Source organism: Haliotis cracherodii, unplaced genomic scaffold, assembly GCF_022045235.1.
Source record: "Haliotis cracherodii isolate W230 unplaced genomic scaffold, xgHalCrac1.p SCAF_4, whole genome shotgun sequence".
Lineage (NCBI taxonomy): Eukaryota > Metazoa > Mollusca > Gastropoda > Lepetellida > Haliotidae > Haliotis > Haliotis cracherodii.
In genome coordinates, this window is record NW_027266297.1 from 11,731,193 (window position 1) to 11,757,883 (window position 26,691).

General features: G+C 41.6%; 2 protein-coding genes across 2 annotated transcripts; both read right to left on the reverse strand.

Annotated features, from left to right (window-relative positions):
* Window positions 1-72: 72 nt before the first annotated feature.
* On the reverse strand, window positions 73-9,349 carry LOC139479278 (uncharacterized). Its single transcript, XM_071262141.1, has 4 exons — window positions 9,340-9,349; window positions 8,489-8,574; window positions 2,103-3,386; window positions 73-126 (listed from the first exon to the last, which is right to left on the reverse strand). The coding sequence occupies exons 1-4, from the start codon at window positions 9,347-9,349 to the stop codon at window positions 73-75; spliced, it is 1,434 nt and encodes a 477-aa protein (XP_071118242.1).
* LOC139478414 (E3 ubiquitin-protein ligase TRIM23-like) lies at window positions 3,302-26,632 on the reverse strand. Its single transcript, XM_071260860.1, has 10 exons — window positions 26,552-26,632; window positions 25,177-25,464; window positions 23,426-23,704; window positions 20,748-20,930; window positions 18,236-18,451; window positions 12,974-13,108; window positions 12,189-12,318; window positions 11,862-11,972; window positions 11,592-11,716; window positions 3,302-10,364 (listed from the first exon to the last, which is right to left on the reverse strand). Exons 1-10 carry the CDS (start codon window positions 26,624-26,626, stop codon window positions 10,185-10,187), a joined length of 1,722 nt encoding a protein of 573 aa, XP_071116961.1. The 5' UTR covers window positions 26,627-26,632; the 3' UTR covers window positions 3,302-10,184.
* Between the last annotated feature and the right edge of the window lie 59 nt (window positions 26,633-26,691).

Genomic DNA, 26,691 nt, shown 5'->3' on the forward strand with positions numbered 1-26,691 from the left:
CTATTACTTGTGTTGATTTTTCTTTCTGAAAAATCTCCTTAGGGGTGAAGGGTGTGTGATTCATGCAGTTATTTATCCGACATGGAACTGTGCCCCCAGGGAGGCCGTTGTGGCACGTGAGCCAGCCTGCCAAGAGGTTAAAACCTATTCAATCTGATGAGGGTATGTTATGATTGAGATGAGATAAAATTAATCGATATGTCACGTGCAGAGGATATGCGAATGCGAATGTTGTTGGACGCCGCATTCAGATATTCATATATCCAGCTGTTTAACGGGGGACGTTGAGAATGGCACCAGCTACGATCAACGCCGCTGGGGTATAATGACACACAATGGGCCAGGTCATACATTGTAACCATCCAATCCTCATTACGATCAACTCTCACAACAGTGAGTGAGTGAGTGAGTGACGGGAATGTTTCTGACAAACCAATGCTTATGTGTTTCTGGCAAGCCTATTTAAAGGGACGCAAATAGGCACAGCTGATTGTGGGACGGTTGGGCTGTCAGTGCTTATGCTCTTACGACAGTTATAGGGATCAATTCTGGCCCGGATCCTAATGACACTCTCCTATTGGCTGTATGTCTCCGTACAACAGTGTCAACGGAAAAGCCATCTTCTTTATCAGCCACGATTTGTCAATGAAGCTTAATTGCAATCCAGTAGACGATGCCATTACAGCTCGCCTCTTAAGTGGTTCATTATCACGCATTAGTGTCCAACAATGGCTGCATGATTACATTTGTTTAAGCTGGTAATTCCGATGTAAGCATGCATGTATTTATTAGCTTCACTTGTATCTTACTGATGATATTATCAGCTCAATGGAAGACCGACAGGGATATTTAATACTGGACCAATTATCTTGAATTTGAAGATATCAGCCTGAACGCCCGAGATAAGCTTATTCGCAATGAGCAGACTGAAATTGATTGAAACGTCAATACAATATATAAAAGATTCCAGACGCCCTTTTAGTGGTGAGCCTCAACCTTCCATTCCCCTGCACCGACCAGAAGGCAATGCTCACAACTGCATGTGCCAAGGAAGGTTATGTTAACTGCAGGTGTGTGGAAGGTGATGTTTACCAACCACAGGTGTGAAGGTGATTTAATAACTGCAGGTGTGTGGAAGGTTATGTTACCAACTACAGGTGTGTAGGTGATTTAATAACTGCAGGTGTGTGAAAGGTGATATTAACTACAGGTGTGTGAAAGGTGATGTTAACAACTACAGGTGTGTGGAAGGGGATGTTAACAACTACAGGTGTGTGGAAGGTGATGTCAACAACTACAGGTGTGTGGAAGGTGATGATAACAACAACAGGTGTGTGGAAGGTGATGTCAACAACTACAGGTGTGTGGAAGGTGATGTCAACAACAACAGGTGTGTGGAAGGTGATGTTTACAACAACAGGTGTGTTGAAGGTGATGCTAACATGTATCTGGCTGAAGATAGTTTGGCTTAACAATGCAGTGAATATATTTCAGTTATATACACAGTATGTCAGTTTCATGTGGAAAGGATGTCTGAAGAATTTAAACACATGAGCCTGGTGTGGCTAAGGGACACAACTCTGCATATCTGGCATGAAGTGCCTAAGGTGAGATGACGGTTGAGAAAACAATGCAGCAACAGTTAAATTCAGCTAAAAACATCATAAAGTCTGTTTCAATGTCTGTTCAAAAATATTTAACAACAAACTCATTTCATATTTCAATATTTTATTCCATGTAAGTATCACACAAAATTGCGCACTAGGCATGGTACATAACAAAATAATAACAAGAAATAAATATCAGGTATGGTAAAATAATACCAGCTAGGAATCATCCATATGCTACAATCTGTCAAAACCATATCTACCTAGCATCATGTCGATGACATATAAACTCAATCTTTTATCACACAGACATCTTACCATTTGTATCTGTACATGATGTGCCCCTTGTTTGTATCTGTACATGATGTGCCCCTTGTTTATATCTGTACAGACCCACTGATGTGCCCCTTGTTTGTATCTGTACAGGCCCACTGGCGTGCCCCTTGTTTGTATCTGTACATGATGTGCCCCTTGTTTATATCTGTACAGACCCACTGATGTGCCCCTTGCTTGTAACTGTACAGACCCACTGATGTGCCCCTTGTTTGTATCTGTACAGGCCCACTGGCGTGCCCCTTGTTTGTATCTGTACAGACCAACTGATGTGCCCCTTGTTTGTATCTGTACAGGCCCACTGGCGTGCCCCTTGTTTGTATCTGTACAGACCCACTGATGTGCCCCTTGTTTGTATCTGTACAGACCAACTGATGTGCCCCTTGTTTGTATCTGTACAGGCCCACTGATGTGCCCCTTGTTTGTATCTGTACAGACCCACTGATGTGCCCCTTGTTTGTATCTGTACAGACCAACTGATGTGCCCCTTGTTTGTATCTGTACAGGCCCACTGGCGTGCCCCTTGTTTGTATCTGTACAGACCCACTGATGTGCCCCTTGTTTGTATCTGTACAGACCAACTGATGTGCCCCTTGTTTGTATCTGTACAGGCCCACTGGCGTGCCCCTTGTTTGTATCTGTACAGACCCACTGATGTGCCCCTTGTTTGTATCTGTACAGGCCCACTGGCGTGCCCCTTGTTTGTATCTGTACAGACCCACTGATGTGCCCCTTGTTTGTATCTGTACAGACCAACTGATGTGCCCCTTGTTTGTATCTGTACAGACCCACTGATGTGCCCCTTGCTTGTAACTGTACAGGCCCACTGATGTGCCCCTTGTTTGTATCTGTACAGGCCCACTGATGTGCCCCTTGCTTGTAACTGTACAGACCCACTGATGTGCCCCTTGTTTGTATCTGTACAGACCCACTGATGTGCCCCTTGTTTGTATCTGTACAGACCCACTGATGTTCACCTTGTTTGTATCTGTACAGACCCACTGATGTGCCCCTTGTTTGTATCTGTACAGACCCACTGATGTGCCCCTTGTTTGTATCTGTACAGGCCCACTGATGTGCCCCTTGTTTGTATCTGTACAGACCAACTGATGTGCCCCTTGCTTGTATCTGTACAGACCCACTGATGTGCCCCTTGTTTGTATCTGTACAGACCCACTGATGTGCCACTTGCTTGTAACTGTACAGACCAACTGATGTGCCCCTTGTTTGTATCTGTACAGGCCTACTGATGTGCCCCTTGCTTGTAACTGTACAGACCAACTGATGTGCCCCTTGTTTGTATCTGTACAGGCCCACTGATGTGCCCCTTGTTTGTATCTGTACAGACCAACTGATGTGCCCCTTGTTTGTATCTGTACAGACCCACTGATATGCCTCTTGTTTGTATTGCCAGTGACATGTGGCCCACTTAATCTGACTTCCCCTCTACTCCTACTTGGATGACATGTCACAGGGATGCCATGATATACACAGACATACAGAGGGGCATACCCACAGTAAAAACAGCAAAGAGGAACTTTTCACAGCATACAATTGGAACAAAGACACAGCATGTCTGAACCAAATTAAGTAAACGTTACAAAGTTGTTTGGTAGTGATTGTCTGATCATGAACAGATTACCACCAGATTTAGGTACTTAAACACTAAACTTGCCAAATATGGATGGCAAAGATAGGTTTAGGTCAATTAATTACTTAAAATTGCCTTTGGAAAAACCTTAAAAGCACAATCAATATTATATTCATATTATTCCATAAGTTATTTTTCAACAATTGCTAAGAGAAATATAAAAAAATATTTCATTCTTCAAAACCTATGTTGACACAAAAATGTCTATCCTCTCTTCGGGGGAAAAGACCAGACAAAAAGTAAACAACTTGTCGTCTATTCATGTTTTGTTAATGAAAACCAAGAACCATGTTATCCAAATATATGTAAATTCATGTCTTCCAACTTCTAAATACCTATCAAAGACTACCAAGAACTGATTAACACTAATCTCACAACTTTCTAAAATCTACTAAAATGGTAATATCATGCATGGTCCAACTTGATTTTTCAAAACACAATACAAATACTGCAGCACTGTGTTAACATGAGTAATCTGATAGGAGGCATTGTATTATGTTATTCTACACTACTAGGTTCAGCCTCTTAATCACCTTTATATTCCTGTATCACAGATATCTTGCATCCTCCATATATTTCCAGCTAGAACTAGGATCTTAAACTATAAATGTAGAAAAGCATACATATTATTACATATCATTTAGGAAAGTCTTTTCAAAACAGGAACCACTTATCAACACATATTGGTAGCAACAAAGACCGATGCCGATCCACACAATCGTGATATGTCCATATATTTATGACATAAGAATCTAAAGGCTATAAACCACAAGAACATCATTCAAAAACAGAGATGAGCATGAAACATTTCAAACAGAATTTCATCCTCTATATCTCCAGGGCTCGCATTTCAGTAAACCTAAACCAACCCCTGGATCTCAAATTACACTCCCTTGATCTTCATCAACATTTCATCAACCAATCAAACAATATGGAAACGGGACAAGCCACCCTCAGTCTTAATGGACATAAAGACATCCTTTCCGTCAAAATGTTCTTTGAGGGCTTTCTTTTGCGTGTCAGTCAGTTTTTAAATGTCAAATTTGCGATTCGCTATGCAGAGTTGCGTCCCTTGGGCACGCCAGAAACCTATGATTGTGGGTTTGAATTCCGGTTCGCCCCAATTATGTTTCTAGGTTTGTCAGCACCATACCCGTGCTCGTGGGTTTCACCGAAGTGGTAAACATCTTAGACCTGCATCACTTCGGGCTTTCCTCCCACATTAAGCTGACACACCGTGATATAACTGAAATAATGTTAGAAGCGGCGTTAAACCCAACTCACTCACTCACTCAATGTCAAATTTCTTGCAAACTCTATTTGACTGCCATGTTGCAGATAGTGCCAATCCAACATTGTGGCTGGTTTTTAATTCTCATACAGATTGGTCTGTTAGACTGTGTAGCTTAGCAAATCAAAATGGCTGATGAAAATCAAGGGCGGGTAATTTGAGATTGTATGAACCACAGGAACGGATCCAGGGGTTAGTGTAGGTTTACTGACATGAGACAGTGTTGAGCCTGTTCCAAAAAGGGATCGTAAGTCTATGTTAGAAAATGGGAGATATGATCGTTGTAGTGCCTTGTTTGCTGTGGAACAGTCTCTGAATCCATAAACTGAGACAAATGATGTGACAACAATCATCCATGCAGAGTCTCACTTCTAGAGTGAGAGGGTGCGTTTTGTTTAATGCAACCGTGCACAGTACTTCAGATAAATCACGGTGTGTCAGCTTGATGTGGGAGGAAAGCCAAAGTGATGCATGTCTCAAACGTTTAACACTTTGGTGAAACCCATGAGTATGGTAATCATGGTAATGACAAACCTAGAAAGATAATCAGGGAGAAACTAGGATGTGAACCAAACTCATAAGGTTTCTGGCTTAAGTAACGCAAGTCTGCACAGCGAATTGCTGCAACTTAGACGACTGGGCCACCAATGCCCCCTGAGTTCAAAATTACCTAGCTCGCTTGACTGTGCTGCAACAAGTGAGAAAGAAAGTATATGTTATATCTGAAAAAATTCAAAAGTGATATCAATTTCAATAACACAACACAAAACATGCTTGATTTTGTATCAGTGTGTTTTTAAAATTCCTAATCACAAAATCAATTGTGAATGTGAGAATTGGCTTCAACACTGCAGAGGAGGTAACTCTGCACCATGATAGCATGCCCCGACACACTACAAAGGTGCTATATAGCACACATAACCAAAAGCAAGGTAAGGATAGATGTAAGATTTAAGGGTGTGAAGGCATTCTATTCTAACTTGCTATTACTTGTTCTACATCGTTCCTTCTCAAACTGTGTGAATACAATTGGACAAAATCAGAGCAACACTCCATCTTCATCATACCAATAGAGAAATGTGAGCCAAATATTAAAATCATGCAAATCCTGAGATCAAACGCCACGATGTAACAGAGAGATGATGTAATGGAGATGATATAACAGAGAGACAATGCACAGCATTCTGTCACAAGAGTTCAACAACATATAACACACACATCTAGCAAACATCTAACTATAAACTCTGATGGGTAGGAGAAAACCAACTTCAATACCACGTCTCAAAACCCACCCATAATCAACTACCTAAATAGTATGACACACATTTGACATTTCCTCCTTTTTTCTCAGCATCATAAAAGTCAATATGCAACCAGACCCTGGTCTGTTTTTCGTTCGTGTCTGCAACATGAGTGTTAAAGAATGAAGATGTGAGTCATCTTCCCTGATTTAGTGCTCGAGTCCATCTATACCTAATCTGTGCTTGAGTTCCCATCAGAATACTAGTCGACTATACTTTCCTTCTATGAACTCAACAACTAGTTCCACTGATGTGAATTATCTTCTCTGATTGAGTGCTCGAGTCCATCTATACCTAACCTGTACTTGAGTACCTGTCAGAATACTAGTCAACATTATTTTCCTACTATGAACTCAACAACTAGTTCCACTGATGTGAGTTATCTTCCCTGATCGAGTGCTCGAGTCCATCTATACCTAACCTGTGCTTGAGAACCTGTCAGAATACTAGTCGACTATACTTTCCTTCTATGAACTCAACAACTAGTGCCACTGATGTGAGTTATCTTCCCTGATTGAGTGCTTCAGTCCATCTATACCTAACCTGTGCTTGAGTTCCCATCAGAATACTAGTCAACATTATTTTCCTTCTATGAACTCAACAACTAGTTCCGTGGATGTGAGATATCTTCCCTGATTGAGTACTCGAGTCCATCTATACCTAACAACTAGTCCACTGAAACTCTCACCAATATGCAAAACAACTGAACACACTAGGATGAACCCGATTACCGGTAGTCTGCTGCAGATACACCAGACCCTGCTATCACCAAACGATCCTCCTGATCAACATCTTGCCCAGCGTTCAAAGCTTCTAATGGCAGTAAAACACTTCAGTGGAGTTATCAGTTGTCAGTAACAGAGAAGTGTGCACAGTACAGTCTCTACAGCTTGCACTACAGGTTATGACCATGATCATCTGTCACAAAACATCCACAAATATCACAGAAAATTGTTTCACATAAATAATCTTTAGCAAAAACAAGTTGGTTGTCAAAATTATTCAAAAATTTATCATTCCAAAAGTGCTGTCATTTTGGTAGAATAATCTGATTTAACATGTATTTATAGCTAAAATGGATAGAATTATCATTAAACCGCCCGCATGTTATCAGAAAGCAGCGGGCCACTGTAACTTGATAATGCCCTCATATTGCTTGACGACAGGCCATTATTACGCACGTTGTTAGGTGACGACGTCATAGGGTAGGGATAGGTGACATCACGTTCAATAGTGACATCATCTGGTTTTGCTATAACGTTTCTATATCTATAAAAGTGGGTCAGTGACATTTGTGTTGATGGCAGTAAATGTTTTAAAACTGATATTGTTGTTTCTTTTTATTTGATAACAAATTTCATCCATTTTCGCTATAATAATGGTAACACTCTATTTCAGGGCATTATCATTTGCAGAAGCCCTAGGTCTTTTCAACTGCCCTCCTTTGTCAAACAGTTAATGGAAGACCTCAGGCTTCTGCAAATGATAATGCTCTGAAAAATAGCGTGACCCATGGACTACAAAAGATTCTGGCATTCTGTCTTTCATTATTGTTCATTATAAAAGAATTCAGAATTCAAGATTCAGGAATGTTGTGAATCATGCCCTTTCACAGGTCCTCACTGACATGATGTGAAGCAGACATAGATGTATAGCAGACTACTGACAGTGTACAGGAAAGGTGTGGTACTATGTCAAGTAAGAAATGTTCTTTCATAAGAAACATGCATCTAGAAAGAATTACAAATTATTTTCCATGGTAAATATTATTTTGAACAATGTAGCCTACCCCTAACAAACTATTGCACTACATATTACTAGAAACATAACAGCAATACACTTGTGTTGTCATGGCCGTTAAAGACAACCTCCACAGTTTGGTGCCCATGTCTTGTCCAGGTCAATTAGTGCCCTGTGTAAAATTTGACCATTTTCATTGTGCAATTAGGATAATCATTAACTGCATATTGACCCGCATGATACAGGTTAAGACTTAAGTTCAAACAATCAAAGTGGTGTTTGAACGATTTGAATCTACCTTGCTTGGACTACCAGTTTGTCGTATCCTTGTCCAAGTTTAACCTGCGATCAGGCCAACCTCACTGAAAACAATGTTTTATGCCAATATGATAGCTCTCTGCGTTAGGATCTGAGGTCACCCCATAGAAGTTTGTGTCAGGAGAATGCTGCGCTACAGGGTGTATAGAAAAAAGCTTGTTCTTATTTATGTACATTCTGGAAAGGTTGGTTAAGATCGTTTTCGAGATACCAAAATCCTATGCGCTGTTCTCAATGCTTCACTTACTAGTACTACAAATTCAGAAGCCTCAATGCTGGTCAGCTGATCAAAAGATTTACTTGAAGCATCCTTCTGCGGAGGTGTCCTCAGATCTTTATGCAAAGAGATTGTGATGAGACATCAGAAAACTTTAATCATTTTTCATGAAAAGAATTGCTGTCTGTTAACCAGCCACGTCAACAATGCAACTGAGAAACTTACTCATTTTTTATACATACATTGTTCTATACAAGGTAATCATTTTGGCGATTCCCACAAATACTTGAATTGATACCAGGATTGGAACTTGGACATCTCATAACGTGTATAACGATGACTGCAATAATATGGAAGATCAAATTATCTTGGCGGAAGGTGTCAAATTATAAAAGTCACACTCACATTTCCCCTCAGATCTTTGCATACCAACATCCCATTCTGAACACCACAGCAATCCCAGGTACCCCTTCAACATGTTAAAACACATTCCCACACTCTAAGCTCGGTCTAACAAGCTACCATTACAGTCGTTCAAATAACAACACATATGTCCATGGGCCTCTGGTCAACAACATAGGTGAAGTGGTGTTTCATGCAGTGATTCATGGCGACGGTGTTCTAAGCTGGACAGCTTAACTCAGGCCACAGACGTATTCTTGTAAGATCTGCTGAGGTCTCGCGTTCGGCTCCGATTGGAAGCACTGTAGCACACATTATCACAAAGTCCTCCGTTGGTATTTTCATGCAAGATTAAAAGTATGCTTCCATTTTGTCTTGAGGCACTCTAGATAGCCACACAGTCCATATCCACATGGTCCACATCCTCAGTGCACTGCCGTTGGCTTGAATGTCACTCAATACAACATCACACTGTTCACCTGTGGCCATCATCAGTCAAGAGAGCAGCTCCATATCACAAGTCCACTTCAGACATTACATGAGTTCAGGGGCCCCTGTGGCCAGAATCTGTCTAGAGAGCCACTCCAGCCCATCACACAGACCACCCCAGACATTACATGAGTTCAGGCGCCCCTGTGGCCAGAATCTGTTGAAAGAGCCACTCCAGCCCATCACACAGACCACCCCAGACATTACATGAGTTCAGGCGCCCCTGTGGCCAGAATCTGTCTAAATAGCCACTCCAGCCCATCACACAGACCACCCCAGACATTACATGAGTTCAGGGGCCCCTGTGGCCAGAATCTGTCGAAAGAGCCACTCCAGCCCATCACACAGACCACCCCAGACATTACATGAGTTCAGGGGCCCCTGTGGCCAGAATCTGTCTAGAGAGCCACCCCAGCCCATCACACAGACCACCCCAGACATTACATGAGTTCAGGGGCCCCTGCAGCCACCATCTGTCTAGAGAGCCACTCCAGCCCATCACACAGACCACCCCAGACATTACATGAGTTCAGGGGCCCCTGTGGCCAGAATCTGTCAAAAGAGCCACTCCAGTACATCACACAGACCACCCCAGACATTACATGAGTTCAGGGGCCCCTGTGGCCAGAATCTGTCTAGAGAGCCACTCCAACCCATCACACAGACCACCCCAGACATTACATGAGTTCAGGCGCCCCTGTGGCCAGAATCTGTCTAAAGAGCCACTCCAGCCCATCACACAGACCACCCCAGACATTACATGAGTTCAGGGGCCCCTGTGGCCAGCATCTGTCCAGAGAGCCACTCCAGCCCATCACACAGACCACTCCAGATTTTACGCAAGTTCAGGGGCCCCTGCAGCCACCATCTGTCTAGAGAGCCACTCCAGCCCATCACAAAGTCCATACCCGCTCTTGGCATCACATGCCTGGATGTGCCAGCTCCTGTTACAGCACAGCTTGAACAAACCAAACTGCTCAGTTATCTCCTCTATAGTCACACATCCTTCAATGTCCTGAAATACAAACACCATTTCAGAACAGACTACAATAGCCTAAAACCTACACATTGATAAATACTGTTTAAAGCCATCGTATGAAATATTCAGCAACATTACAGCAGCTTTCAATAATCTATTCTGGACAAGCAAAATGATTTGCTCTTGAGTTCTGATGTCACACAAACCAGGTCTCAATTCATAACAACCTGATTGTCATTTGTTTTCTGCCAAACTATGGGCATAGGGGTAACGGGGGCCTAGTCTGGCCTGCATCCCATAGGGTTAACTTTTCGTTGTTGTTGTTTGTTTGTTTTACGCCAGTCACAATATTCCAGCAATATCATTGTGGAATGAATAAAACTGAGTCTTCTCCAGACAAACAAATAGCTGATATGAGCTATGTGTTATGCCGTTGTAAAATAACATGCACCAACCAAGTTAGTGAGCCTGACCACCCATTCCATTTGGTAGGTAGTGACCTACTCTCACCCCGGTCCCAATGGGGTAAATAGATAAGTTCTACCCTACATTAACAGTGCCTGAAGCCCCTCTCAGCACTCACCTGTTTATTAACAGTGCCTGAAGCCCCTCTCAGCACTCACCTGTTTATTAGCAGCGCCTGAAGCCCCTCTCAGCACTCACCTGTTTATTAACAGTGCCTGAAGCCCCTCTCAGCACTCACCTGTTTATTAGCAGTGCCTGAAGCCCCTCTCAGCACTCACCTGTTTATTAGCAGCGCCTGAAGCCCCTCTCAGCACTCACCTGTTTATTAGCAGCACCTGAAGCCCCTCTCAGCACTCACCTGTTTATTAACAGTGCCTGAAGCCCCTCTCAGCACTCACCTGTTTATTAACAGTGCCTGAAGCCCCTCTCAGCACTCACCTGTTTATTAGCAGCGCCTGAAGCCCCTCTCAGCACTCACCTGTTTATTAACAGTGCCTGAAGCCCCTCTCAGCACTCACCTGTTTATTAACAGTGCCTGAAGCCCCTCTCAGCACTCACCTGTTTATTAGCAGCGCCTGAAGCCCCTCTCAGCACTCACCTGTTTATTAACAGTGCCTGAAGCCCCTCTCAGCACTCACCTGTTTATTAACAGTGCCTGAAGCCCCTCTCAGCACTCACCTGTTTATTAGCAGTGCCTGAAGCCCCTCTCAGCACTCACCTGTTTATTAACAGTGCCTGAAGCCCCTCTCAGCACTCACCTGTTTATTAACAGTGCCTGAAGCCCCTCTCAGCACTCACCTGTTTGCTGGCAAAGATGAGCAGTGAAGCCTCCTTCAGTTCCTTCTCCTGGACCAGTTTAGCCAATTCACTGTGGGCCTCTGACAGACGCTCCTTGTTGCTGCTGTCAACCACATAGATCACAGCTGCGAACACAGACAATCAGTTTTATACAAGCCATCAATATTACACTGTTCAAGTAAAAAAAACTGTACAGCTTCTTGTTGCTGCTGTCCACCATGTTGATAGTAGTTGCAAACCAAATATTGCACTTCTAAACTGCACCCTTACCTTGAGTATTAAAGTAGTAGTGTTTCCAGAGAGGTCGGATCTTATGCTGCCCTCCCACGTCCCAGATGGTGAACTTGAAGTTCTTGTATTCAACAGTCTCAACATTAAAACCTGTGACAACAGACATAACTTCATAATTCCGAATCAAGTCATTATTCAAAGAAAAACACATGTGAAATTTCATGATGCAAATTTGGCATAACCATTAGGCATAATCACTTTTACCAGTAAGAAGTTGTTTTTTACAAAAACATCACGGGCCCACCCACCTTAAAGAATTTCAAATGGTCGACCCCTTAACAGCTATGACGACGATCATTAACATACCTATTGTAGGTATGGTCTGTATGAACTCATTCTGTTTCAGCTTGAAGAGTAGGCTGGTCTTCCCTGCTGCATCCAGGCCTAGCGTCACTACCCTCATCTCTATCTTGGGCCCGATGTGCACTCGGTTATCCTGAAGGGCAAACAGTCTTACAGCATACTATACAAAATTAAATAATAACACAAAATTAAACATTCTGCTTGTGTGAAGATAAAATATACCTGAACCTGCTATTAAGCAATTTAATTAATGATAAACGGTTTCATTTTAACATGCTTAATTTTCTGCCTTTTTATTTCTCTATCCATCCATTGTAATCTGAGTAATGTAAACATGTGGCCGTGGATTTGTAATTTAGCATTGATATTCATAAATTTATATCTATACAGCATTGACATTAAATATTTACCGAGATATCCATGTCGCAATGTACGATGACATCCCTACCAAAACTGAATTTTTGTTTCATAAAGGAAAGAAATTTTGAAAGATTTTGTGAGTACACTAAAGAATTGACCTTCACTTTCTGTGAGTTCATTGGAGTATGAACCTTCATAGAGTGAGGACCAAACTGTATAATCATGTAAACGTCAAATTAAAAAATTATTTCCCTTTAGTATTCCAGTTTTGTCATGGACACCTGCAAACAATCAAGTTGGACAAACCAGAGACCGAAACCATGAGCAATCATCCACGTCATTGGGACACAATAGTTGTCTGAATAAGAGTTATGTCATTAGAATCAAATCCGTCTTAAAGTGTTGGTCAACTTCAGCATGGCACCCACCTTGGTGAATGTGATGGGAATGGTTGGGTCGAGAGCCAGCTGGTCTGGGAGATCCAGGAACTGCTGTTGCTGTTTCTGTATTGTGTCCAGTAAGTTATTCACATCTGGCTTGGCCAGCAACACCTTGGTGTCGTCCTGAAAGGTAAAATGTCTACTATAGGCAAATTGGTTTGGCATGTCATTGATACATATTACCTCAAAATTGTAGATTTTACATTAAGTTGTATATTTATATACTTATGCCATGTCACACTACTGTATTTTCTTGAGTATAGTGCGCACCCATGTATAATGTGCACCCCCCTCTAGCGGATTCAGTATTTTGGAAAAAAAAATCGAATGTGAAGCACAGGAAAAAATTACACCATAGATCTACCCCTTCAGCGAATTCCGGTAAATGAACGGGTGATGAGAAACTTGGACAGTACCAATTCGAAATTTTAGATAAAAAATCACCAGACATGTTAATTTACCGTTTAAATTGTATTTTTTGTTCTGCTAGGCATTGTTTTACATCCAGGGATTAAGATTACCCTGTGTATTTTCTCGTAAACTTAGCCGGAAACAGCAATCAGCTGTACACACATTTTCTGGGAATCAACCAGTGATTCAGTCAAGACACACCCAATGATATAACTTTACAGGATTTTAATGCAAGGATCGGCAAAAATTATATCTGAAACTATTTTTTCTATCAGGAATCATATATCCCATTATCTTGTTAATTTAGTTGCAGCTTTTACAAAACATATTCTAAATAATGATAACCCTAAGCGAAGCAGCTGACTGCTATTGCTGGTTATTATTTTCTACATGGAACCAGTCTGACCAGTCACCGTCAAGGCTCCCGCGCACGTGATCGCGTGACATAGAATCGTCAAACTATAACAAATTTGACTTTTAACGAGTCAAAGTATGGCACTTATGACATATGTATCCATTCTCTGTCAACTAATGTTCGTTTCAAGGCATCAATAGAGGTAATCTGACTGTGGTTGCTGTTTATAACCGTGAGTTGTGCGATCTTCCGATCGCTTCACACACAATTTCGCCGAAATTAATTAAAACAATATTAAAAGGAATTTTGAATAAAATTAATGAAATAAGTTACATACATAAGCCCAGGTATATAAAGAACACTTTTTATAGCCAGACAGTGTAATTACATGAATAATTTGCGAACTTCAGTATGGATTTGTTGACATGGTATTTCCGGTGTTATGCGCTCACGGTAATATCTTTCCATGGGGAAAAACCCATCAAAACTCATCATTTCGTGTATAATGGCACCTCCATCTACACAGCAAAGTGTGTACTATTCTCAAGAAAATATGGTATATATTTCTTCCTTCTTCTTTCAATCCTTCTTTGGAAAAGTGCTTGAACAAATTTTCCAGCTTCTAAAAACAAATCACCCAAACACATCCCAGCATCACCATGGTCACCACCCAAACAAATGGGCCATGAATGACTGTGTTGCTGTGAACAATAAGGTGAGCAACTCTTTTAACTCTGCAACAATGCATCAATCCTGCGTGAGGGATTGAACCATGCACAGACGCGAAAAGGAATGATCGACAATATCCATAAGAGGTAAGGGCTGAGGACCTTGTGGCGTCTACAATGTTGGCGACTAGTGTCTCTACAGATGAGATGTCTCACACTCCAGTGAATACTCAGTCTGGGAGCCTGAATAATAAAGTCAATAAACACAGGAGCGATATTCCAAGATTTATTCTGCATGTACAGGATACGGAGTACTGAGTAGGAGGTGTCGGTTCGGGTATCGTCTATCCGCGCTGGTGTGCACTCATCAGCTCCTACGCCAGGACCAAGGAACTGTACTGGTAGAGGCCCTGAACATTAGTGATTGAGATGTCACATTGATAATGGGACGCAAAGACAGTATTTGACTTCCAAAAGCATCCCTCCATAATGTGGACAAGGTGCAGTTGATCACGTGGATTGGATTCACAGGTGGAGGCAATCTTGTGAAGGCGTAGGCTCACAGAATAGTTGAACAAAGTGGAAACTTTAGTACGGGAGATTTCTGTTGTGGCCACCATAGAAAGGGGGATGAAGCGTCTCTTGCGGGTGCACCATTTGTTCTCGCAGCCTCGGCGTAGATATGGAGCGCTCTTACCGGGCAAAAAGAGATATCTTCATGGTCATCTGGGCCCAGAATGGATGCCAGCAACGGATGGTCCCAGAAGCTGATTCTTTGCGATGAAGTCCAAGTTAAGGCCCAGAAAGACCTTCCCATTCTGTAAACGCTCGAACTGGACCCTGTTGACATTCAAAGATGGATTTCACTCACTCTAGCAGCAGTTGCAAGGGCCAGGAGAAAAAATGCCTAAAAGGTGATCAACTCGAAGTCATATCAGAGAGCGGTTCATACTCTGCAGATGTCCAAAGGCGGAAGATGACGTTAAGATTCCAAGTAGGCGGCCGGAAGAGAGATGACTGATCAGCCAACTTGTAGGGCCCTATGAGGGACTGTGTGTAGCTCAGCAACCGTAAAGATCTTTGATACAGTTGTAGTGGCAATGACGCAGTTGACTACAGGGAGATAGGTAGCCAAAGTGGACCATTAAAACTGTGAGTACATTGCAAATGTTAGAGATATTTGAGGACTTGTTCAAGAGAAGCGGTGGTCGGCTAGGTGTCACAAGCTTGACAGTAGGCTTTGAATGCTTTCCATTGATGGTCACATAGGGTCTTGGTAGTAGTACTCTCTTCGAATACCCTTTGGAGACAAGCGACTTCTGAAGATGCTAAGATGGAGGGTTTCAGGCAATGGGTGTAGCAGGTGGGAATGAGGCTGGAACAGAAGATTATTCAGCTGTGGAAGATGGTGGAACTTTCTTTCTGCGAGCTCTACCAGCGCCGTGAACCAACCACTCAGAAGTGTTTACAGGAGTGTTCATAAGATGTTGGTATCTACGTGTGTGAGATCACAATCCTCTACAAGAGAGGCAGTCAAAGAGCACATGGGGCAATGAGTCGCAAGATCACCATCTAGTTTGAGAGCTATGGCTGCAGAAGACAATCGTTGAGTTGAAGTGAGGAGTCATGTAATGTAGTCATTCATGTCATTGGTGGAAAGAAGCAAAGGTCTTGTTGAGGTTAGTGGCTACATCAGAAAGCATAGGCCTAAGAGGCAGCATGATGGTAGAGGAACAAGCGGTTGGAACGACGTAACAGGACAGCCGATCATCCAAGGTATGACAGTAACGGCAGGGTCGATGTTGTCGAAGCTCTCCGTAGATGAAGCTAGAACATCCAGGGGAACAGGAGCTGTGGAACCTGTAGGATCGGCATAGAAATCAAAACAACACGAGAAGGTACAATCCACTAACCCGAGTGGTGCTGTAGGGCAGAGCCTGTAGGCAGCAGCTGAGTGGATGGAGGGATCCCCCGTAGAAGAAGTCAGTACATTCGGGGAAGATCACATGCAGACCAGAGAAGATTTGATGGCGACCGAGAATGACTGGGAGAACAGCGATCCATTTGAGTGCTCGCCGACGATGAGCTCTGACGAGAAGGAGAGGATCGACAATGATTGTCACGATCCTGGGGAGGTGTATAATGGTAGTCGTCAGCAAGGATCTGTAGACCGGATAAGGTGATGCAAAAGGGTAGCCATGCATCGAATGAAATGGATCCTTCTACTGTTAAGACCATGATCCCGAGAAGAATAATGAAATTCCTGCTGATGAGTCAGAAGAGCAGGAACACTCCTGGCGACAACAATCTGTATGACCTGTAGACAGGGAGGGATACCAAGTTGACAAATTATCAGCCGAATCCGTATAACAGTCATCCTTCCGAAGGGCAACGATCGTCATGGCAAGCAGGAGTGGTATGTGATGACTCGATAGTGTCAGTTTGAGATTGTTGATCCTGAGAAGAGCGATCCTCCGGGCGTCGATTGTGTGAATGCAGCAATCTGTCTAACAGGAACATTGATCCTTAGTGTGTATATTCTAGGAGTGTTGATTCTTGATATTGTCAATCCTGATAGAGTAAATCCATCGATCATCGATCCTTGGAATGGTGATTCTTAGACGAAGAACGGCGATCCCTGGCAGAAGCGCGCATGCAATCTCGGCTACAGCGATCCTTGTGAAAGGTAGAGTACCAATGAGTGTGATCATCAAGAGGCGAAGTTGATTGAGGAGCGGCTGTATCCTTGGACGAATAGGAGCGCTTGCAGCAGTAGAAACTAACAGTTTCAGTCCACTAGTCCTTATAAAGATAACATATAGCAAAACCCCTAAAAATAGCAAATTTCTACTAGTCCTTATGATACCTTTACTATTGGGCAGTTTTGCAAGGACTACAGGACTAGTACCAATTTCTAACGCTAGCTTGACGATGACAGGAACATCACGTAAAGGAGCTGGGGACGATAATAGACTAGTAGCTGACTCTCTTGGAACGCTAGGAGGGTCGACTGGTGGCGCTATCGAAGTTGGTTTAGATGAGATATCTGCAGAGAGAACCATGCAGACATCTGAGGTGGCTGGTTGAACCAACGTAGGTGTGGACATGGACGCACAGGGGACAGACTGTTGAATCAGTACGGTGGAAGCTGTTTCAGATGTCATCCACAGTCCAGGTAGATGCTTGTAGTCTGACTACATAAACAGAGGAGGGGACAGTCGGCTTGATGACCCTCTTAGGTCTCTTCGCAGTGAACAGCCCATGTTCCACGTTTTTGTCTGTTAATAATCAAGTCTGGGCCAGACAATCCAGTGATTGTTATCGTGAGCATCGTTCTATGCAATTGGGATACAATGACGTGCATTAACCAAGACAGGGAGCCTGACACCCCGATCCTGTTAGTCGCCTCTTACGACAAGCATAGTTGCCTTTTACGGCAGGCATGTGTTGATGAAAACCTATTCTACCCCGGATCTTCACAGGTCCAGAGAATGATGTGGCAGGGGTAGTCATATGATGATAATATTTGTGTGGGTCGCTATGCACAGGATTACAGTGTGTGACACATTTGTCTGGATGGTGACCATGGTGATGCCGGGGTGTGTTTGGGTGAATTGTTTTCAGAAGCTAGAAACTTTGTTCATGCACATTTTCACAGAAGGATCGAAAGAAGAAAAAAGAAATACATAGTGTGACATAGGATAAGTTTAAAAATACATTTTTTTAGGTTTGAACCACCTAAGTCACAGATTTAGCATATATATATTTTCCCCGCTGATAGACATAACCAGACAATTACATGAGTGAAGTGTGTACCTGTTGCAGCGCCCCCTCACACTGGTGACAGACGGAGGAGATCTGGGAGAGCAGCATCGTCATGTCCTCCTGCTGCTGCCGAAGCATGCACAGCTTCTCCCGGATGTGGGTGTCCACTGCCGTCAGAGCTGCGATCTCTTGCCGGTTCAAGTTCTCACGCAGATCATGGAAGTACTGCTTAATCTTCAGACGAGACTGCTCAGCGGTACCAGGGATCTGTCAACACAGATTAATACTGACAACTGGAAACTGATCAATTTATTGAAATGTAACATAGAGAAGCACAGGACTCTTTAGCACAAAATTAACATCGCTTACTACATTGGAATCATATATGAAGGCTATACTTGTAAGCAAGGGCACATCCACGAATTTACACTGTAAATATGTTACTACACAAACCAGGTATGATAAATTTCCCAAGGATACAAATGAAACACCTAAGTAGTAGGTACTTAAGAAATAAATGCCTCGCTTATCCTACAAGAAAACAATACACGGAGAATAAACCTTAAGGGGGCAATCATTTATTTCTGATATGAGATGTCAACATTTTGTACAGCCTTTTGTACAGCCGCTTTTAGCAATATTCAATCAATATCACAGTGGGAGACACCAGAAATGGGCTTCACATATCGTACATATGTGGGGAATCGAACCCGGGTCTTCGGCGTGATGAGTGAACGCTTTAACCACTAGGCTACCCCATCACCTGTCAGACTCTATAAGGATGTTAATAAAATTACAAACTTTTAAAACATATTTACCTGTATCTAAATTATGATACAATCCAACCACAGGAATGTTTGACAAATCTGATTTATGAACAGGGGGGTTAAGTTTGGCATTTTCTGTATATATTCTCACAATTTTCACGTTGATTATCTGTACCTTTTCTCCCATTCCCACTCATCTTATGCAATCATTTTTGCCATTGCATTCACATACACAGCCTAGCTACATCCCGGGGGTACAACTCACTAGATACTTCCATCTCAAAAACAGTGTAGTCCAATTTACAATCATCAAGTTGCAAGCGCAAATTTGAATCTCCAGAAATGATGTCACAATAGAACAATATTTTATTGTGAAATAAATCAAGCTTCGTTCTTCATTGTTCTTTGGGATTTATTGCGTAGCTTTCTTATATTAGGTAAATAAGACATTTTCACTGCAACTAGGATGCTTAAAATAGATCAGATATTCTGTGAGCACTTTCCAGGATCACTACAATCTCATTAAAATCAGATGTTAGTCCTAACTACCACTAAACAAAGATCTAAGGACATCCCATTGTGCTGTATAGCTTGAGAAAGCTGCGTTCTGATTGGTTAATGTCAACTTCTTTTAGTCATTTCATTGGTCGGTCAAAGTACACTCATTGTGATGTGACCTGTAATGGAATGTCCTCAGATCTTTATTTAGAGTAAGCGATAACGAAGATCGGATTTCACTCAATCTCATTAAAATCAGATCTTAGTTCTCGCTTTCATTCAACCAATCAGAGCGTCGCTTACCAGCTCATGAAAGTGACAGTCGGAATGTGTTTTCTAAACATGCAACCACGAAATATTTAACAAGGGGTATTCCGAAGGACAGTTATCGGTTTTATGATTATATCCATACAATCTAGGCCATCTATAAGCCATTCCAGAATATTCTTCTTATCAGTTGAATTTTTTTAATCGAGAATACGTCAAAATATGTTTCGAAGCGTAGTCGCCAGTTTGAAACTAGTGTCGTAAAGCTCGAGAAAGCTGCCTTCTGATTGGCTAATGTCGATTTCTTGTTGGTCATTTCATTGGTTGGTCAAAATTTGCGAAAGGTCGTTCTGACGTGACCCATAATAGGATGTCCTCAGATCTTTGTTTAGCGGTAGCGAAAACTAAGATCTGATTTTAATGAGATTGGATTTCACTGACATTGGGACTTCAGACTGAACAATATTCCAGTAATATTATGGTGATGGAACACCTAAAATGGGCTTTAAACATTGTACCCACGCAGTGAATTGAACATGAGCCTTCAGCATGTTTGTTTGTTGGTTAATGGCGCACATAGCAATATTCCAGCGATATGATGGCGGTCTGTAAATAAACGAGTCTTGACTAGACAATCCAGTGATTGACGTCATGAGCATCGATCCACTCATTTGGGATACGATGATCTGCATCAACCAAGACAGCGAGTCTGACAACCCGATCCCGTTAGCAGCCTCTTACGACAAGCATGGGTTGCTGAAGAGCTTTTCTAACCCGGATCTTCATGGGTCTTCAACATGATGAGCTAACCCTGAGGCTCCTCTATTGTTCAGTGAGTAATTTATGGAGTCTCATGCAGCCAGAATATAAAAATGATATTATCATCTTTCTTGCAACACTTTTGAAAATTTTAGCCTTTGCTCATATGTTACATCTGTAAAATATAAAATATGTTTGTCTGGTCCAATCGTGGTTGGGACATGTTGAATGGAGGGTAAAGGTACTTAGAGTAACCTAGAGGAGGACCCCACCTGTTGTGTGGAGGAACTGCCGTCAGTTGACGTGATCACATGCAGCCCTCCCTCGATGTGCTGGATGACGGACCCCAACTTCCTGGCAGACTCCGCTACCTCCTCGGCAAATGATCGGATTCTCTGCACAGCGCTGATGATGGAAGATCTCACACTCTCCGCCTCATTCTCCAAGAGAGCATGCTGGGTAAACAGATTTCTCTTGATGAATTATGAATACAGATAAACAAAGAGCAAAGATGTCCTGGGGTTACAATGATACAGCAAGATCACGTTACAATATGTGTCACGACACACATTTACGCCAAATCGCTTGGACATTTCTTGACTATAAATATTTCGGAGCAGATTCAAAAGGAAAACCTTGCGACTATTTTAAGTTGTGAATTTGAAACGCTTATTACAACACATTTTTCAATATTTGAAAAAACGCTGAAGGGGTCATAATGTGAGTAGTAATTAATTCATTTTAGCAAGTGTATCGTCTTGAATCAAAACAGTAAAAAATGTATTGTATCGTCACATGAAAACCAGTGCACCAATGTATCGTTTCAACCTTACTCGGAAGACATAAACACATGACATGATGAGCTCATGGATCATTAGGGACCGCCCATTTAATATTCTGGTTGGGTGAGGCTGGGACTTTGTATCTTGATTAGATATTTTTTCGGCTAGAGCTACAAAACCAGATACTTATTAATTGAAAACTGTGAGCCTGAACTTTTTATTGAGAGGGGCTGGCAATTTCTGAAGCATTATTATTTTCTTCAAAAACTTTAGGGACAATTTACGTTTTCAATAACATCCCTTATCCAAATAAAAAAGCCCCTTCCCAGAGTGTGACACCTTCGTTATCCTCCTGTTATCATTGCTGCTACCAGGGAAGCATTTCCCTCTAACCCCAACTGTAGTGACATCTAGTTTCTTGTGTATGTCTTTGGGTATATCATTCTAGTAAAATGGGATAACATTTACAACTTACAATTTTCCAGATGAATTTAGGTATATTTTTCAAATCAGATTGGTTCAAGATTGCCGATTAACAGAAAAGCATAACTTCCCCCTTGCATTTTCATTAAACTAATTGCATGATAATTGAAATGAAATAGTAATTCAAATTAAACAAACAAAATAAATCAGCTGGGGCAAGAGAAATCGGCATCATGACAGTTATCACTTGTTTGTAAACATAAGTTTGTAGCACAGTGGGGAGCTGTGACTGGTGGCAGCGATAGTATAGGGAGCTCTGCGAAGGGGCTATTGCTGAGAGGAGCTTCTTATTCAAACAGCTAAGGGAAGCAACTCTGCATGATACATTGCATAAATATGATAAACATTAAAAGGAACAAGATTTGAAAAACCCTTTCCCACAACTTATATTCAAATTTATACTTATATCATACTGTAAATCGTGAAATTAATGCGTCTCCAAAAGAATGCACCCGCTGGCCCCTAACCAAAATTGCGACTCAATATGAATGCGATGCCCCCCTCCTCTCAAGCATCAGTGGATTTATATCTAAAGTAAATGTCCTCTGTCAGGTTTACAGGAGACTCCTCACCTTAATCCAACCTTACATTAATCTAATCACACACCAAATAGCACCGCTTATTAGAGCTTAGTAGAGTACTTCCGCTAAAACATTACATGCGTGCTGGCTCCCGTCAGCCTTTGATGCAGTCGCAAAGAACAAAGACACTGTGTTGCGTGCGTGGCATCTGTCTGGACTTGCATGTGTGATCAGTGATGACATAAGTAAGACAATTCACAGGATATAATTAGTGTTTGAATGACATTGTTTATGTACTTGTTTAAGTGCTGCTCAATGAACAGTGATGTGGAACACATAGTTGTTCGTTCTCAGCATATTGTTATGAGTGACGTTGTATATTTGTGTGGTTCACAAGGGGTCAAGTTTGGGTGGACAGCGTCATGCTTGATTGAGTTAAGCAAGCTGTCTGACGTGGAGAAGCGTGCTTGTGGGCTGATTGGAGTTTGAGTTGGCTTGGTAACCGATTGGTGTGGGCCGATCAACCTTTTACTGTGTGCTGAAGTAGATAGCTTACTTGGAAATTTGTTTACTATATGAGGGCAAGTTATAGAACAGAAAGGGGAAAGGAAAAAGAGAGGGAGAAATATGGTTTAACTGAACGAGGGCAGTTCAGCCCAGCATTATGTCCGGAGACAAAGTTAGAAGGTCATGTCAACGCTTCGATGGAGGAAACTGTTGTTACCCAGTTATCCTGTGAACTGTGATATATAAGTTTGGAACAATGTGAAATGGAATTCATTGGGAATGTGATGTCAAGAAATCTTAGGTGACTATTATCTATATTGCACATTTGCCATATTGCTTTGCCTAAATAGATGTGTATGAGTGCCTTGCCCAGTAACTGAGAATTGTTATATACTTATCTTTGTTTTAATTATTAAATCTAGCTTTAAACTTCAGAGATTGTTGTGTGATTCTTGTAATTGTTATTGGTGGTATTAGCGGGAACCCCTGCCATTCATACCACACGTAACAATATGTCTAGTTGGTATTTTTGCTATCCAACATGTCTTATTGTTGATATAAATGCGATGTTTGATAATGCCAGCAAAGTCCACTCGCATTTTTCGCATTTAATTCATGCTTGCATTTCAAGATTTACAGTATATAAGGAAGTTTTACCTTGTGTTTGGTGTGCCTGCCATAATCTTTACATATGTAGCACATCAGGGGTGTTGTCTTGCATTCCTCTTCCAGGCAGGCAAACTCAACGAGGTGCATTGGATGAAACACACACTTAGGGTTCTCTCTGGGCTTCTCTGATATTGGCACTCGTTTATGTCTGGCCAGTGTCCGTGTGGAGTGGGATGTTTCCGAGCAGTCCAGACACAGATGGGTGCTGCAGACAATACAGAAGATGACCGCTGTGTGGTGCTCATTCTCATCACAGGGAATTGCAAACTGGAAGCAAGCAAAGAACTGAGTGAAACTGTAGTAATTGGAAAGTTTGTTACCGACACCAAGAATGAGTTTCACACATTGTACACATGGGGAATTGAACCTAGATGTTTGGCATGACACGGAAATGCTTTAATCACCAAGCTACCCCATCTCATCTAAAACTTCTTTAACTTGATTTATCATTGAAGACATCTTTGTATATTCATTATTTCATTTTAAAACATGAAAAACAAAATCAGATTTATTGCACAGCTTTGAAAAATTAGCCAAGCTAGTAGTGGCCATGGAGAAATAATGCTGTATGGAGATCAGAAATGATAGTATTAAGAAATTATGTTCACTATCTCAATCAGTACTGATAACATAGAAGTTTGGGATTAGCATAATAGCATTACATAAAGAACTTGACACAAAAACAATTTTTACAGCTTATTTTCTTGAGTATAGTGCGCACCCATGTATAATGCGCACCCCCCTCTAGCGGGTTCAATATTTTGGAAAAAAAGAAATTTGAATATCATGCGCAGAAAAAATTTACACCGTACCCTTTCAGCGAAGTCCGGCAAACGAACGGGTGCTGAGAAACTTCGTCAGTACAAATTCGAAATTTGAGATAAAAAATCCCGCTATTCCCGGGTATTATTTTTTACATGGAACATGTCTGACCATTCACCGTCAAGGCTCACGCGCACGTGATCACGTGAGCGCGAGAATTTCATGTTGACATAGAATCGTCAAACAAAAACAAATATGACTTTTAACGAGTCAAAGTATGTCATTTATGATATATGTATCCATTCTCTGTCAACTAAAGTTCGTTTCAAGGTGTCAATAGCGGTATTCCGACCGTGGTTGCTGTTAATAACGGTGATTTGTGCGATCTTCCGATCGCTTCACACACGATTTCGCCGAAATTAATAAAAACAATATTATAAGGAATTTTGAATAAAATTAATGAAGTAAGTTACAAACATAAGTCCAGAAATACAAAGAACACTTTTTATAGACAGACAGTGTAATTACATGATTATTTTGCATACTTCAGTATGGATTTGTTGACATGGTATTTCCGGTGTTTCGTGCTCACGTTAATGTCTTTCCATGGGGGTAAAAAACATCCAAACTCATAATTCGTGTATAATGCGCACCCCCTTCTACACAGTGCGCACTATACTCAAGAAAATACGGTACATCATTTACAACACATTGTTACATGAAAACTTATGAAATCGTCTTCTGATGTTGGCTGCAACATAGTCAGCTGATACATGATAGTAGGAGTGTGAAAGAAAGCAAACCTAGAAATTCATTGTGAACATGGTAAACCATTTAGACATGTGGAAAAAACTAAGCTTTCTTTGAAATTTCGAGTGTACTAATCATGTTCAATTCACTATCCCATTAATTTTGACAAGCATTTATGACACTGTTGACAGGCAAGTCATTTGAAATAATAATGTAAAAATACAAACCCCTTCCTCTCGGTTCAGAGCTCTTTCTGAAATGGCCCAGTTCTGGCTCTGTTTAGGATATTGGATTTTTTCCAGCAGTTCAAGTAGAGCAAAGTTTTTCTTCAGTCCCCACACACCAGAATCTCCAATCTCTGTTGGCTGCCGATCAAATGGACATAATACAGACCGACCATGGAGTGGTAGGCGAGTGAGACACTGGTGACAGCATGTGTGGCCACAGACCAACAACCGTGGTACCTTGTCACCTTGGAAACGGAAAACTTCATTGCAGACCCTGCACTCACTCGTCTGAAATCAAAATTAACATTCTCATCAGCAAAAATATTTCATTTATTCTTGAAACAAAAGTGCATGTTCCTTTACTCACTTTACACAGTTTTAAGTGAGTGGGCGAGCGACTTGGGTTTTACCCCATTTGGAACAGTTCTGTTAAATCCGAGCCAACCAGTCCTTGTTTTAGTCCCTTAATGCAGAGCACCAGGCAGGGTAACAACAAGTACCATCTTTTGGTATAATTAGGGCGAATCTGTGATCTAAACATGCCAAACCCACAATCATAGAAACATGGTATGCCTTTAATCTGCACTCTGATCAAACTTGTGAATGCTGCTGCAAAATCAAAATGGGACAAAACAGTAGCGAGGGATTTCAATTAGTGGAGGATTGTACTTGTGTTGCAAGATTTATGAGTTAATCTGATCAGTCAACACTTTATCACAGGACCACAGGCACCATCACAAATAGTTGCTGCACATTTACCTGACTGTTTACCTTGAACATGTTGAAAAGCATATTTCTCTGCAAAATCCGAAACTTGATCAAAATTGTACAGATATTTGATTCATTATTAAAAGATGTGAGATACTAACTCACAGCTAAACTAAAGGATGGTAAAATCATGCTAATATTCGTAAATGGGGACTTGATCAGAAAGAGGGTCGGTGGTCCAAGGGCTAAGGATAGAGTTGGGGGTAACCTACCCCATGAAGACATAGTGTCCATGCCTACCCTAACCCTAACACAACTGACCCTAATGATGAGAGATCAGTGATGCCCTATATTAGCAGCGCCTGGTAAATTGATGTTTTGCGAATTTGTGCAGAAGCTACCCATAGATATCGAATAGTGAAAACGGAACAGTACATATGCCTATTGTACATAACCATAGGTACCGGCAGCAGACCTGCAGCCTAACTGAATCCATCGAAATTCTCCAAAATGGTCCGTTTAACAACGATTTCGCAGCTACGACGTCTGACATTCACAATGTTTATAAATATTTCACATGTCAAATTCAGGCATGACAACCTTCTCTTTTGCGAAAAACACAAATATTTGTCTACTGTGCATCTAAACATTAGTAGTTTAAACGTACATTTTCTGGTTCACCCTGATTCAAAGGGGTTGTCACACTGACAGTATTATAGATCCTCTGGCCACCAGACGCCATGTTGGAAGTTTACACTCTCCGCAGTGACGTTTATTTCCATGTAATCTTAGACAAATCGTCAAAAT